The 15966-nt window shown below is 33.7% G+C and overlaps 1 protein-coding gene across 5 annotated transcripts; it reads right to left on the reverse strand.

The window, feature by feature from the left end:
• Positions 1-3226: 3226 nt before the first annotated feature.
• On the reverse strand, positions 3227-14160 carry LOC110686029 (LAG1 longevity assurance homolog 3-like). Of its 5 annotated transcripts, none has more exons than XR_002504140.1 (7): positions 13820-14160; positions 12144-12370; positions 11896-12051; positions 7763-7948; positions 6705-6889; positions 3819-3897; positions 3227-3617 (listed from the first exon to the last, which is right to left on the reverse strand). XR_002504140.1 is itself a non-coding variant. In XM_021862599.1 (7 exons), exons 1-6 carry the CDS (start codon positions 13955-13957, stop codon positions 3872-3874), a joined length of 918 nt encoding a protein of 305 aa, XP_021718291.1. In that variant the 5' UTR covers positions 13958-14160; the 3' UTR covers positions 3227-3617; positions 3833-3871. The 5 variants fall into 5 exon arrangements, 4 of the variants coding, with proteins under 4 accessions (XP_021718291.1, XP_021718292.1, XP_021718289.1 ...); XM_021862599.1 differs by having other exon boundaries at positions 3833-3897; XM_021862600.1 differs by having other exon boundaries at positions 3227-3635; positions 3833-3897.
• Positions 14161-15966: the final 1806 nt, after the last annotated feature.

A 15966-nucleotide genomic window follows, 5' to 3' on the forward strand; every position in this document is an offset into this window, starting at 1 on the left:
AACCCGAAACCGTTTGAACTGGCATAAAAACCGTTTACACTGAACCATTAACAAACTGCCAACCGTTTGCACCGAACCGTTCATAAACCGAACCGCTTATAAACCGAACTGTTTATGAACCGAATCGCTTATAAATCGAACCGTTAACAAACCACTTGCAGCAACTCATCAAATCATGATTATGACACTATTAACTAAATGATCAAATACGAAGCAGATAATAATCTGATAGTAAACAATAATAAATTAATGCACTAAACTTTTATAATCTACTTCGTAATAAACTAGTAAGATCAGTATGGCTAAACTTGAAACATAACGTGATATGTATTTATAAAATTAATGAGAATTTGCATATAATATGATGCCTCAATATGAAGTGATGAAGTCTCGGCTTGATATAAAACTTGTTAACTAGCAAAAAGTTAGAAAGTAGTATAAAATTTCAAACCAAAACTATTTAATTGTCCGTATCCAAACTACTCGATAAAAAACCGATTTTTTGAAATAAAAAACAGACCCGAACCGTAATTTAGTAAACCTGAAATAAAACCGATCCAAATAATGTTAAATCGTAGAAGAACCGAATCCGTTAACGAACCGAACCAGTTATAAACCGAACTAAAATAAAACTAAACCAAAAAAGAACCGAACCGTTTCTAACCCGAAACTTTTTGAACCGGGATAAAAACCGTTTACACCGAACCGTTAACAAACTACAACCTGTCTGCACCGAACCGTTTACTACCCTGACCGTTTACAACCCGAACCGAATTTAAACCGGGATAAAAACCGTTTACACCGAACCGTTAACAAACCGCAACCCGTCTGCACCGAACCGTTTACTACCCGGACCGTTTACAACCCGAACCGAATTTAAACCATTCAAGAATAAACCGAAACCGAATTGAACCGATAATTATTTGAACCGAACTGAAACCGGCTCGTAAGACATTTGAACCGATTTCAAACCGACCCCATTTCAAACCGAACTGATTTCAAACTGAACCGAAACCAAACTATCAAACCATTTTGACAGTACTATCTATTATAAAATGATTTATTATAATGGTAGTTAAATAAAGATATCTTAATGAATGTTATTTTTTTTATAGGAATAATTTATATCAAAGTTATCAAAATCGAGATTCCACTTTGAATTGGAAGGGATTTAGATGTGTATGTGTTACTAATGATAGTAGTTGTCTCAGAAGTTTTCCTACAAGTTTTTATTTCTCACATGAGAAGGTTTTTTCTTGTTTTAGGCTTAGAATATTTTAATTATACAATTTTATTTTGACAATAATTATTTTTACAATATAGGAGAATTCGAGTGAGATGATTTTTAGTGGTTGTGACTATTCACCATAATTTTATTTGGTATGTATGCATGTATGAATTTTAATATTCGCATAATATCATATTAGGTATTTTATATACTTTGAAATTTGAAGTGACATTAATATAAGAAGATTATGATTCTTTGATTGTTTGATAAATTCTATTTAATGACTTGTTTACAAGCATGATAAGAACTGATAATTTAATTATGACATGATACATTTAGTAAGGTGAACTGAATCATGTAATTATATAATTATAAGTAACAAGAAAAAATTAATGTAACCTTAATTCAATTTTATAAGAAAGAGCTACATTTATTATTTATGAAACATGATTATTATATATTTCTCACACATATTTATAGATTGGGACAAGTAAGTAAATTTAATACTCTTTCATAGAATGAGTTGAGTCAAAGAAGGATTCCAATGTAAAAGTGTAATTATGCACATTTTGTGTGTGTCATAACCATGTAATAAATTGATTAATCGCAAAATTAAGGGACGAATGCAATAAATTATTACATATAACTATTTAAAAATATGATATTCTAACGGATAAATCACAAAAGAAATTCAAAAGAGGTGTGGAGGTACCATTCTCCGCATCCAACCCGTCCCATTGCCATCCCTAAATCCCTAATTACCAGTATGCTTACGTGTATTAAATAAATAAATAAATTACAAAAAAATAAAGAGACATGTCAATTTTTCATGAACAACTATTATATTTAGGAAATGCAGGAGTATATTGCCTTTCTTGATGATAAACATGAACAACTAATTTAGGAAATACCCCAATTTTTCAAGGCATTCTATAAATAGAAGTGCATGTGACTAATAAGCCTAGCTTCCTAACGAAAAGACATGAGAAAATCCAAGGATCATCATCCCCTATTCCAATTCTAAAGCTCCTTTATAGTTATGTAACTAGCTTAGGCCCTCTGTCATACACGATAAGTGTAATTTTTTTTTAAGAAAATTACTATGTCTAACAAATAAAAGTGATGCTTTAAAGTAATTTCTTTAATATCAATAATATGAATCAATTTTATTACAGAGCATTACTTTTTTAGCAAAATCTAATTTTACTCCGTCTATCAGATTATTGAAAAGGAGTTAGATTAATATTTTAGGAAGAATTATAAGCACCAAATAAAAAGGAAAATTTTGGTCATAAAGATAATATACAAGATTTGAATAATATTATTATAATTGTATCAAATATTCACAAAAAAAAAATAGTTAAAAAGGGAAAAAGAATTTTAGAGGGAAAAAACAGCACCCGAATGTGACACGTGTCACTTTCGGTGTCTGTTTTAGTATTAAATTATTGATATTTGATCTCCTTTCGAAGACAGTTAAAAGCTCCTAAAATAGTACATGTGACAATGTTTATCACCAAACTAAGTAGACATTCACATAAATCCATCTTCATTACTCTCTTTTAGGGACCCAAACACTTTTCACACTCCATCCTCAGGCTTTTAATCTTACAATCCCTTTCATCTTAGCTTAAGAAGGCAATCCATGTCATACTAACCTCATCAAGACGCATGCATATCAGCATATTCGACCTTTGCTGGTTGCTTTAAGGTTCACTAAGCCGCTATTAAGTTCACCTTTAAAAAATAATATTTAGTAAAAATATTTTCAGTTAATTAAAATTAATTTCAATTCAGTAAAAATAATTTCAATTCAGTGAAAATAATTTCAATTCAGTGAAAATCAGTAACTCTAAAGAAGAAATATAACAGAAATCCAGTAAAAAAAATTTAAGTTCAGCAACAATAATTTAAGTTCAGCCAAAATAATTTCAGTTTAATAAAAATAATTTAAGTTCAGCAAAAACAAGGTGAAGTGAACGGGGCCTAACACAGAAGAGAGAGCGCAAGAGTGCAAGACGGAAATAGATTAGCAATTTACACGCTGTCCGACAATCTTATTCGATTCAGTCCAAATAATAGAATTAAGTTTCTTGAAATGCCAGAGACCTTGAGTACTCTAAATTATGTTACACTTGAATACTGCACAAAATGGCTGAGACCTCGAATATATATGGTTATATGTGGGAAAACTGTTTACTACCACAAAAAATATTGCTATGAATTGCTCAACTGTTGGAACAAAAGATTACAAGAAAGGTGCATCTTGAGAACCCTAGATGTTGAAAAGAATCCCTTGAATGCAGCGTCTCAAACTCTTTTCAAGTCGAGGGTTACATTAGTTTTGTTTTCTGGCTAATATGAAATCGTATTGCCACTTCACTACGCCCTGGACATGAATAGCAAACTGCAAGTTTTCAGTAAATAATACCCTAAGCAGAAAATGATTTTTCAAAGAAAAACATATGCTTACAACATAAGCCCTTGACTATGATGCAAGATGGTGAACAGCTAAAGTGGCAATCCTTTCCCAAAGTCCACGAAAAAATTAAAGAGAACAGAAAGAGGAGAGAAAAGGGAAAGGATATACAGCATACATGCTACCTCTGCAACATCTGGTTGTTTATACCAATCCCTTTTAGATCAATCTTCATGTTCATCTTCAGAATCTAAAGAATAACAATAATAGCAATCAGAATATCATTGACAGTGATAATCAAACAAGTAATACAGATAGATTTAATAATTTATAAAGTCGTACACAACAAATAATTTCCCTTGATGGCATGAGTTAGGATGCAAAATTTAGAAACCCATGTGGTTGGAGCTTATTCAGAATTTTGCTCTGAACTTTTCTGTCTACGCTATCAAAGGGAAGGAGAGGGGGAGGGTTTGAGAAGGTAAGGGACAAACAATGGAACTTGAAGGGGGAGGGGGAACCTGGGCAGTAATAGAGGTGCGGTGGGAACAACAGCAAGCTAACTTTGGTAGGTAATACAATCCGTTCATCAGTGATCAGGAAAGGGGGAATGGGTGGGGTCGTTTGAAAAGTAATAAAAGGTAAATAAGCAAATAAGTGGAAGTATTTTGGTCAAAAAGAGAGACTGCCTTCCAGAACTGATACTCCCTTCGTTCCGTGTTGTTCTTCCTTCAATGTTTTCAATAATGCCAACTTTAATCATGCATTTGTCACAACTCACGGATCTGACAATATCTTACATGATGACATGATAAAATTTCTTTATATATATCGGTGCACAGTTTGCTTGTAATCGAGACATTCCTTCCAAGAGGGACAAATAGGAACCGAGGGAGTACATAGCAACTAAAGATGAGCATAGATGGCATTTGTAGGATTGAAACAACAACTTGAGAGGAGAAAGAAAACAAAGCCAAAATTTCAAAATAGATGGGGTCGGCAGCATGAACCAAGAATTTATCCCCTATGGTCATTTACAAATACAGTCTTCCTGCATTTGTTTGTTTTGACTGCTACATTCTCTTGCAAACCCACTTTATTCATGTCTTTAAACGCCCTTCAATCAAGTCATCTTTAACCTCCCCTGGCTTCTCTTCACATCCCCTAGTTGACATCCCACTGCCTCAAAGACCTAAACCAACATAGTTAATTATCCCTTTTATAATACTCAATATGCAAGATTGTAACTCCAGATTTCCTGAATATCTACATTTTCTATTCCTCAAGGTGTTCCCACACATCCATCTACATACACAACTCTGATATACTCATCTTCTTGAAATGCTCCTTAGAAGCTCAATATTTTAGCCACCAATAATAATGCCAATCTAATTGACCGAAGTATAAGATCACACAACACACTACAACTCGTTAATCACCCCAAAGTCCCAGACTTACCCGTCTTGATTTGCCAGATTAAGAGTTAGGGTCAATGACGGGAAATAGGTAAAAAGATGTCATTATCATGCTTCTAAGCATGCTTTTGATGGTCAATAATTGAAATGAAGGATGGGCAGCACAAAAGGGAGTAGGAATTAAACTGGACCTCCAAATCACAGTTTAAATATCAGCAAAATGCTCGTTCAAAATACGTATGCATATGCTGAAAGACCTCTGTGCTCTACAAGCAAAGAATTAATAGCAAGGAGTCCATCTACGTAAAATGAGATGGGTATAGTTCCTGATCTGAATACCAAAACTGTATAGGAAGATGATTTAATAAAATAAATAGTATGACAGTATTTTCTATTTAAAATTACAAGTGTGCCCTGAAGCCAAATCACTTTCCCCAATAAAACATAAGATGAGTAAAATTTCATTTAAAACTTCTGAATACTTTGAAGACAAATCAGTAATCTCTGTAAGAAATGCCTATCCACCTACGTAACATGTATAAATTTGATCCTCAATTAGCCATTTGGTTGTGGGAAATCTCACTGATCCAACTTTAGCAATCTCGCATACTGGAGCTTTATGATGACAGTTTGTCATGCAATAAGAATCCAAATATATAGATACAGACCATCTGCATTGACAATCTTTATAGAAAATGATAAACAATATTATCCATTTATCACCATAAACTGTCATTAACCCAGTATTATCATCAATATGCTTCAATGCTTCATACTCAAAAACAACTAAGGGTTCCAAGGTTACTCCAAAACAATACTTGAAATCTAAAAAGATGAATCCAATAATTTATTTATTTTATAAAACAGGTCATATTTCTGGACTATTCATTAACAACTTTCATGTTCCCCATGATAACATCTTATGTGTAATATTTTATTTCTACTATTCTCAGCATGAATCTCATCCAGATACCCAAACAGCTCAATCAGAAATTCTTTTTTCGTATCCTTTTTTATTTATTTATTTTTTTTTTTTTGACGGGGCTAGAAACTTAACCATAGAAACAAACATTTGTGGATGCACCAAAGAAAGCAAAGAAATACTCATTAATGCATATTGTAATTCCATTATTGCAGCTATCCAAGTTGTGGGTTAGAACTTGAATGTTGATATCTGACCTAGCAAAAAGTATTTGATGGCTACTAATTTTATTATGGCGATGAACATGGCAAAAACAGTATCTTCTTCATATTTATAAATGCATGATAACACAGACCCTCTAGTGAAATATTTTAGACAAAGAATACAAGGACAAGAATGAGAAATGTTCTTAACTTCTTAATATAACTAAATGCGAAATAACACAGATCTGCAAGTGTAAAAGTACCATAGTTTCATAAGTGTTATTTTCCATTTTTTACTCACCAAAAGAAAGGCTGTCATTCTCAAAAGGTTTCTAGGGAACAAGATAAAAAGCATAACATGAAGAAAAAAATAAAAAAATAAAAAATAAAACCAAATCAGGTGGTTGTAATGGTGCTCATCATAGCTAGTCAGCATAGTACCATAGAAACACTGGCTTGGTTACAGTTTCAGAGAATGAGGAAAAAATTAGATTAAGAAATTTAGCAAGAAGCTTACCTGAACGAACATCGTCACTTAGCTGACCTCTAGCTTGGACTTGCTTCACAAGCATTCGATACATTAGCACCCACCAATAAATATGAAGAACAAGCAAGCAGTACAGGAGAGTGTTGAACAAGTAGTAATAAATGGGTCCCTCTATTGGATGTTTCGACTTATCAACTGACTGGATAACTTCATAGCTGTCATACAAAAAAGAAATGTATTTACTACATATAGAGGGAAACAGATGAATATATACATAAGTAGCTGGAAGCCTGGAGCAAGAGCAGCTACAACAATAACAAAGCAGCAACAACATAACATATTATGGGGTATAGGGACCAAGAAACATGCACCCATTATGACATCTCCCAAAAGTCCCTTAAAGAAAACAATTTCAGAACATATGTAAAAACTAAATAGTAAAGATTCAGTAATATTCCTGCCATCAGTCCAGAATATGTGCTCCAGATATACTCTTTATAAGTTAGAAAACAAGGAATCTGAAATTTAAACCATAAGAGAATAGAGTAGACAGAACTGGAGAAATAGAAATAAATAAAATAAAAGAAGGTGAGTTTTTTAGATAGTGAATGACTCGGCTACTTTATCCAGATAAAATGGCAGGGCCATTGGACTTCAATCATAATTATAGGTCAAGAGGTTTTTATATTCAGTAAATAAGGATATGTACTCTTCACCTTAATAAGGTGTCCTGATTCTGGACTGATCTGAATCATACTGCTTTGGTTTAGTCTGACCTGATGTCCTGGTCTAACTAAATTTTGACCATATTTTTACACTCGTGTATACAGAGAAAAATAAAGAAAACGCAAAAAAACAATATCAAGTGGGATCATGTTGGATTCGTGTATGTATATTCCAAATATTTAATATTCACAATTTATATTGTTACCCAACTAAAGATATTTAGTAATAACTAAACCAGATTGAAGCTCTGGTGTAATTCTTTTTGGTCTGCCTAAGCTGATCTGATTATGACAAGAACAAGTTCATGAAATGAGGTAAAGAAGACTGGTTTTCAAAACAAGTGAATGTGTCAAATAACTAACCTTGTACTCCAAAGGATCCAAAATGGGTAGTATATGAGGCGGAGCAGGATCCAAGATATAACAAAGAAAATGAAAGAGACGCTAGCAATTGCTTCAAAACCACTGTATTTCGACATCTTCCCAACCTCAAGAAACACGTCACTTGCATCATGAAGAGCTAAAATCATCGCACCAGCTCGAGCAAATCTGTACATTCAAAAAGGTAAAAAAAAATTGGCACAAAAACATGAGATTTGCATGCTCAAGCACATCTAAAATGTACTCAAAGCTGTATCTACTACATTCATATTAAGATACTCTGATATAATTAATTCTCAATGTTTACAAGATGGTAGTCCCTTTGAAGTACATAATGATAATGTTTCTACTCCCTCCGTTTTAAGAGAAATTGGAGAAAGTAATAAAATATGGAGGTAGTGGAGTAGGTGGAAGAATAAAAATTGTAAAAAGCAAAACCAGTTGAGAGAATTAGAGGAGAGAGAATATGAAATTAATAAAATATGATTTATGTTGGGTCCACTAGTTGAGAGAAATGAATTAAATATTGTAAAAGCTTTCCAAATAAGGAAATGGAGCAAGTATTTAAAAACGGCTGGAAATGGAAAGTGGAGCAAGTATTTAAAAACGATGGGAGTAGTTCATAACAGCAGCATGGAGCACTATTCCTTTTGATGAAGTCATATTAATTTCCACTTCATTCATGCTAAAATATATGCTCCTATATACTACGACAAGTGTACAACATCATCATCATCATCATCAACAACAACAACAACAAGAAAGCTTTAGTCCCAAAATGAATTGGGATCGACTAACATGAATAGTCATAAGAAACCGTCCGACAATGAAAAAAGGACATAACAATATAACCAGTTGGAAAAAGGTGTAGAAACTGAGGAAAAAAAAAAAAAAAAAGAGCATCCAAGTAAAATTTAAGAGAGTTTTAAAAGAGTACCAAAGAATAAAATATAAGAAAGTTTTAAAAGAATGGTAAAAACGAGTGAGTAAAAAGCATAAATGCATAATGGTTTGAGAAAAAATTAGCAAAGGAAATCAATAAAGTTTATAAAACACAAATTGAGTAAAATAACAAAAATAAATGCTAAGATATAATAAACAAAAGTATATATATATAATCATGATGCGTTGACGTGAATTTTCTACCTCCACACCGCCCTATCCAACACAATATTTTCCTCAATCCCGAAAACACTCGTATCACTCTCAATCACCCTCTTCCAAGTTTTCTTACAATAAGTGTAACACTTGAAAAAAAAAAGGAGGGAGTACTAGTTAGACTTTAGGAGACTGAGGATTATTAAAAATGCATCTGTGGAGAGCAAATCAAAAGCATTAAGGGAGTAATCTAAAAAGTCAAATATTGAAGCGTGGTATAAATTGGTGAAACTTAAAAAGATAAAAATATTAATTTATAAAAGCAAAAGTTCACTAAAATTGCCAACTCTTACTAAATGTCAGGGAATTAGTGGAGAGAGTGGCAAAGTTCAAGAACCTCCTTTCCAATAGCAAGTTGGTATTACGCTGGGTCAATCATCAAAGGAGCTTATTCATTATAAGAAAATTATGAAATGTTAAGCTGGGAAGATTTTATTAGAATTGATCGATGGATTTTAAGCTTTGAGTTCAAGCAGATTCATTTTAGAACTTCTTTCCTACCAAGGATATTTGAGGTCTGCAGCTCCAGCTAAAGATCACCTTTCTCCAAGGTAGCAGCCACGGGGAATATTCCATGTAAAGAATTTCAGTGTAGCAAGAAGATGGAGATATTAGTACAGAAATTAAAAGCTATTAGAGTTTCTCTTCATTTGAGACTTGATTGGGTTAGACCAGAAATTCCAATCTTTTTCTGTTGCCTTGGACAATAAGGATGGAAACAAAATGGCATACAGGTGCTGATGGAGATAAGGAGCTTAAAAGCCAGCATAATATCAAAGACATTTACTTTTTGACAGCTGAGCCTGCATAAGATCCCCACTGCAATTTTATTCTTCCTTTTCCCTAACCCCTTAACTGCCTAAGTATAATCAAAGAAAGAGAGAAAAGACGGTAGATAAAGACAAGTAGAAAATGTCTGTGAGAAGCTTGAAGTGGGGGCAACTATCAACAATGTCAAAAGAAGATCAAGCACTTAGACCCTGAATTTGTTGACCTTCAATTGGGAGGGTTGTATGTCTCATAACCTGTTATCCCCTTTTCAACTCATATGGAAACTCCTGTCGTGAGATTATCAGGTCAGCACGGTATATGTCTTTGTTCATAAAAGTTTGGAGCATCATTTCATTGAAATTTGAAAGAAAATTTTCTTTTCAATCTAGTGATGCATGTGGATGGAAAATACTAACAAATTATGAAGAGAAAGCTTTGTCATCAGAATTTGAGGTTTTCTGTTCAATGGTAGTTTTGTTGCTACATTGCCTTATAGATAGGGCCAACCGGCCAAGTGCTTAGTCACTTTCCTACTCTAGAATTTTATACACATTTTTATATAAATCTTTAGAATGAATAATGGTTGTTATGCATGACACTCAATAGGATCAATCACATGAAATTTTAAATTGATGTTATCTGGAGCAAAAATTTCAAGGCAGCAATTTTGGAAGCACATGCTTTAGAAGCAAAAAAAATTAAAAACAGTTATCAAATTTGGACTACAATTCGAGTATTTCAGAGGGTAAGCAACAAAGAGGTGAAGATTGAGAAGCGTAATATGGCACCTAGAAAACTAGGTATATAATTTTGCACCAGTTACTATACTTATCAAAGTAAGGCAAAGTGGAAATTAAACACAGAAGAATATGTCGTTCGTTGCAGCTGCAAGTCTGCTACTAAAAGATATAGCTTTCAAAGTACTACAGAGAATACTGCGGAGCTCAATGGCTCAGACAACAAGGAAGTATGATTACTTTAAAATGGTGGCAGATGAGATGACTTGGAGGGGGAAAAAACAATGCAGATATCCTGAAAGTAGCAAGAATATTTGAAATGCCAACCAGAATTGCTCCTTATGAAGATTCATGATAGCCGACCCCATATCATTTTGGGACTAAGGCTTTGTTGTTGTTGTTGTTATTTATAACCAGAATTGCTCCTAAGTATATGCAGTAAACTTGAGGCTGAAAGATGGACTAGACCATACACCCATACATCATTGATCTCTTAAGGAATATAGCCCCTTACGAATTTTAATATGAGTAACAGCAATAAAATGGTCTAGCCAAAGCCACAAGTTGGGAAAAAATTGTTTAGGTTTTCCTACTTTCTGCAATTCAACCTTTTCTTGTTTTCTGTTCCTTTTTCAAGTAATCCAGAGAGGGGTGTGGATGCATCTAAGACATATCACGCATGTAAAGAGATATCAATATGAAAAGTACAGTTCAAAGAACATAATGCAGTGGAGGATCAGACATCTTCCTTAGTCAAGTCTTGATCAATAAAGTTTATTGATTATAACAACATTAGGTAATCTTGTTCAAAACCACCCTTAACTCACCTCCTTCAGCTACCTATTAATATACTATCGTCTCTCCAATTCCACCCAATAACAAAATCTATAAAAGTTAATTATATTTGTGCCAAAATGACATTGTTCCTTCTGATATGCTTAAAGACTACAGATATGAAAAAACCCAGTGATATTCACCTAAAAGTGACAGTGTCTAACTAACACAGGTTTATTTTCAGTAAGAATAAACATGATAAACTACAGGTGGTTTGTAAAATGAACCAAGTTATTATAATTTGACAAATCAATTTCATGCAACAGAGCCATCAAGATACTGCATTTCAATAAGACTGAACAGTCTGAAACGCAACACCTGCTTTGCTAACAAATTAGTGAAAAGATTTAGCACGCCATATGCTTTTCTACAAAAACCTATCATTGAAGCATAAAGAATCCTAGCATTTCTTTTCAACATAAACCCAAGTAGTGCTAAAGAACTAAATAAGTATTTTTCAACAAACTAACACTTTATATAGTAGAGTAGAACATACTACCCAAGTACCCAGAACACGATTAGCAAAGATATCACAGCATACTCAGAATATAACCTAGCACAATTAACTTCTTTCGTCAAATATGTATGTAAGGAATAAACTGTCAGAAAATATACCTGGCTGTATAAGACAGAACAATAAGAATGACAGTTGCAAAATGATGCCCCATCGAAACACCAAAGTCAGAACGCCTTGTTTCCCAAAAAATAAGTGCAAAGATTGAATATGTATAGAACCCAGCTGTATACATATAAAGGCCTTTCAACTTCATCCTGCATAGAGAACATTAAGAGAAAATGCATACAACTCAAAACTTTGACAAGTAAGCAGAAAAGTGGCCACAGAAGAGAGTACAGTATCTTACTTCGTTTTCTGGTCAGGCCAGACCTGATCGCCAGGCCCCACCCAAAAATATTTTGTCTGGGTGAACCAAGGCTCACTATAAGTCACAGAAAGAGCAAGAATTTCTGCAGACAGATAATACATGCATTTCCAAGCTGATTCCTTGAACTTTCTTAGCTTCTTTTTCCCGTCAGTGTCACCATCTTTTATCTGATAATTCTTTCCAAAAATCAACCTTTTCCCAATTTTCTGCACCAAATAAACAAATGCTAGATCAAGATGGAACAACTGTAGATGCTAGCATAAACATAATTACTGAAGTACCTCAGAAGGCATTGACAAGATAAAATCAGAATCAAACCCCTTCAATTTACAAATTAAACTTCAAGCTCATAACTACAGAATTACCACTAGCAACTAACTTTCCTCTTTGGCATGATTTCCAGAATCGCAAGTCTGGATCCACGTGATAGAATTAGAATGATGACTAGGTAAAAGTGAGACTAAAATGATTGGCAAGGGTGGAACAGCAAGAGAGGGCTGCTAAGCCCTTCATAAATTTTGTATTATAGATTTATAGATAATTCGGGATCCCAGTAAGGCAGTGAGGTTTGATCTAGACAAGATGCCTAGCAAAAACCTGTAGCTTTTGGTTTGGAAAATGGTTTTAGAAGAAAACATACCATGCCACCTCTTTGAATAGCCTAAAGTACACTATCGCCAGACAATGCAAAGATCGCGTTACAGTAGCTTAAAATTTAGACACAATGAGACTTATAGCATTGGTATCGAATATCCATCTAATCCTTACTCAATACAGTACATCGTAATCTCATTGTTTCCTGATAATCACTCCTATACGAAAGACAGGAGGGGTTAGCCAATGATCCTATGACAGCATATGACTATATGAGATAAGGACGCCTCAAAGAAAGATGATCATTACTCTGAACTTGATATTAGTTTTCCCATCTATAAAATATTCAATAAAGATAGCAACACTCCTTATCATTTTTGTGCTAGACAAACTACATTTCTTGCAGGAAGGCATTGCAGCAGTAAGTAAGAGCAAAAGCATGGGTTATCACATAAAGACCTTGCTTTTCTAATTGACTCGGAGTGGTTGAACTGTGTATTCGATCCCCATAAGAGGTAGACGGAATCTTAGGCAACGCCAACTTAAGCAACAATTCCAGCAATGCTGAACTAAACTGAATTTTCACAACCCACAATTCAGTTAAACACAAACATGTCAACATGTTCGTTCAACACTCAGGCCATAAAATTACACAAAAAGACTACTTTAGAATTCTATATTATCATCATCACTTTACAAAATCCGGGCCAATTACGAAAGACTAACTTCAAACTAATACTTGGATAGTTTGGGCATTCGGGGCCTCGCAAATTCTTGTATCAAGACGGTCTAACAGTCAATATCCACCCTAATAAAACTCGCAATTCTTGTATCAGACGGTCTAACAATTAAAAACCACATACCACGAACACAATCAAATAAGTAACCCAATAGTTCCAACATATAATGTCAATCATAATGTAGTGTTAACCCAATCAATCAATACAATATATCACTCAATTGACAAAAGCATACTACAAAAAATAATAAAATAAATGGAAAAAAAAAAAAAAAAAAAAACTAAAAATTGAAGAGATAAAATTAAAGGGATTAGATTATACCTCGAAAACAACTCTATCCAAGAAGAAACGAACGGAAGGGAAGAAGAGAGCAAAAAAGGGAAGAACAACGAAATCATGAGAAGTGGGGTCAGATTCTTGTTGCCAATCAATGGAAGTGAAGAATTCGATCAAACCCATGATTAGTTTTGTGAATCAGATTTAGGGGAGAATCTAATCTAGAATTTAGAGAGAGAAAGGAGAGATCTTCTTCAGAGAAGAAGAGAAGGCTGACATAAGTCTTCGTCTCCTCTGTTTCTTTCTCTCTCTTCTATACCAATTCTGCAAAATTGCCAGATTAGTGGAAGATTTGGCTAGGCTAGGCTACTAGTTCGACTGCTATCATAAAAAGTTAATCATCATTCATCCTTAAATTTACCACTTTGATTTTTTGGACAAAATAAATAAATAAATTAATAAAAGATAAAATATTGAAATTGTAACCAAACTTGGTTACTAGTATTTTTTTCACAATTTTTTGTATGTGGCTGGGTATACTGTGTGGCCGGAGTTACTCGTTTGGCAGGGGTTACTTGTAGGGGTTATTTATTTTGTGTTACTTATTCAGAGGTTACTCGTTTGGTCAGAGAAAATTATAGGGGTTACTTATTCAAGAGTTACTCGGTTGATCAGAGGTTACTCGGTCGATCAGGGATTACTCTCACACAGAAAACACGCTAACCGACTAAATAAGTAACCCCTACAAGTACCCCTGAATAAGTAATCCCTACAAGTAACCCTTGATAAAGTAACTCCTACAAGTAGGACTGACAAAAGCTGACACGACCCGAACACGGCCCAAAAATAGTGGATTTGGGTTGAGATTTTTGACTCGAAAACTTAAATGGGTCGACACGAACCCGACATGAAAATTAAATGGGTTAGGTTAGGGTTGAAAATTTTAACCGAAAATGACCCATGTAACCCAAAAATATTTTCAGGTCAAAATTAGATCGGGTCAACCTGAACCCGACCTGATAACCCGAATCCAACAATATTAAAAAAAAAAAAGGAAAAAAAAAAACTTAAACAGCTAAACAAATGAAAGGCTAAAGCTGTATCACCTAATCAAAAGTAATTCCTAGAGTCCACTAACTAATATAGATAGGGAAGCAGGGTCGAATCCACAGGGAAACATCGTTCTTCTATTCCTAATCTATTATTATAATCCGAATTATCAGGCAACAAGTAAAATTTTGGTAATTATACTATGACAATAATTAAACTAAGGGAATAATCAATAATTAAAGGCCTAGGATCACAGGTTCACCAATAATTAATATTTCGAGGTAAAACATAACAATCAACGATTAACATTGCAAACATAACATGATTAATAGGCTCTTTCAATTTATTAATCAACATAGATCTAAGTTCCTATTGAAAATATAGTCTTTAATATCAAATTAACATCTGTTCGATTCATCAATTTAATATTGCTATACTTTCACAATCAAAAATCACATGTGCTCGATTCATAATCTAATTGCAAAGAATTAAAACAATTCAATAATAAATTATTAAGCAACATTAACATCAATAATAACATATTATCCCTTCATATTAATTATGGATCCTCCAAGAACCCTAGAATTAAACTACTCACACATATTTAAATCTAAACTAATCAAAGCATATAAAGAAAACATGATTAAAATCAAAGCAATAATAATCAAAGCAATTAAAATCAAAGCAATTAAAATCAAAGCAATAATTAAAACAATAAAAGAAACGAGGAGAATACCGAATGAAGGAAATATGAAATTGCACTAAAAGGGGAAACAAGAGTTCAACAATGATCTCCAACTAAAAATCTCTCTAAGAACTTAATAATGAAATTGCAATCTAAAACGTGTCTAATAAAATCTTACAAAAGAGTTTAAATACTAAGCCCGAAAATTAACAAAAAGACGAGTCCTAAAAAACCCAAGAAAAACACGCGCCTAATCGGGCAAAGGGTCGCCCGATCGGTTCTGCCTTTTTTTTCTTTTCTCTGTCCTGCTGAGCATCCTCCCGATCGGGCAATGAGCCGCCCGATCAGGCTCGGTCTTTTCTAGGTCGATCTTCTCTTTTCCTTTTCTTTGGGCTTCAATTACTCTTGGCCCAATTTCTTTTTCTTCCTTGGTCTATTACTTGGACCAATTCCACGA

The sequence above is a fragment of the Chenopodium quinoa genome, unplaced genomic scaffold (genome assembly GCF_001683475.1).
Source record: "Chenopodium quinoa cultivar QQ74 unplaced genomic scaffold, ASM168347v1, whole genome shotgun sequence".
NCBI classification, from domain to species: domain Eukaryota; kingdom Viridiplantae; phylum Streptophyta; class Magnoliopsida; order Caryophyllales; family Amaranthaceae; genus Chenopodium; species Chenopodium quinoa.

Bases quoted from the DNA above. Each gene is read 5' to 3' on its own strand.
- LOC110686029 (XM_021862599.1), bottom strand. From the start codon at position 13,957: ATGGGTTTGATCGAATTCTTCACTTCCATTGATTGGCAACAAGAATCT. The intron at 12,371-13,819 runs GTATAATCTAAT...TATTTGGTGCAG, and splicing joins TGGATAGAGTTGTTTTCGAG to AAAATTGGGAAAAGGTTGAT. The intron at 6,890-7,762 runs GTTAGTTATTTG...TTTGTATGACAG, and splicing joins TGGATCCTTTGGAGTACAAG to CTATGAAGTTATCCAGTCAG.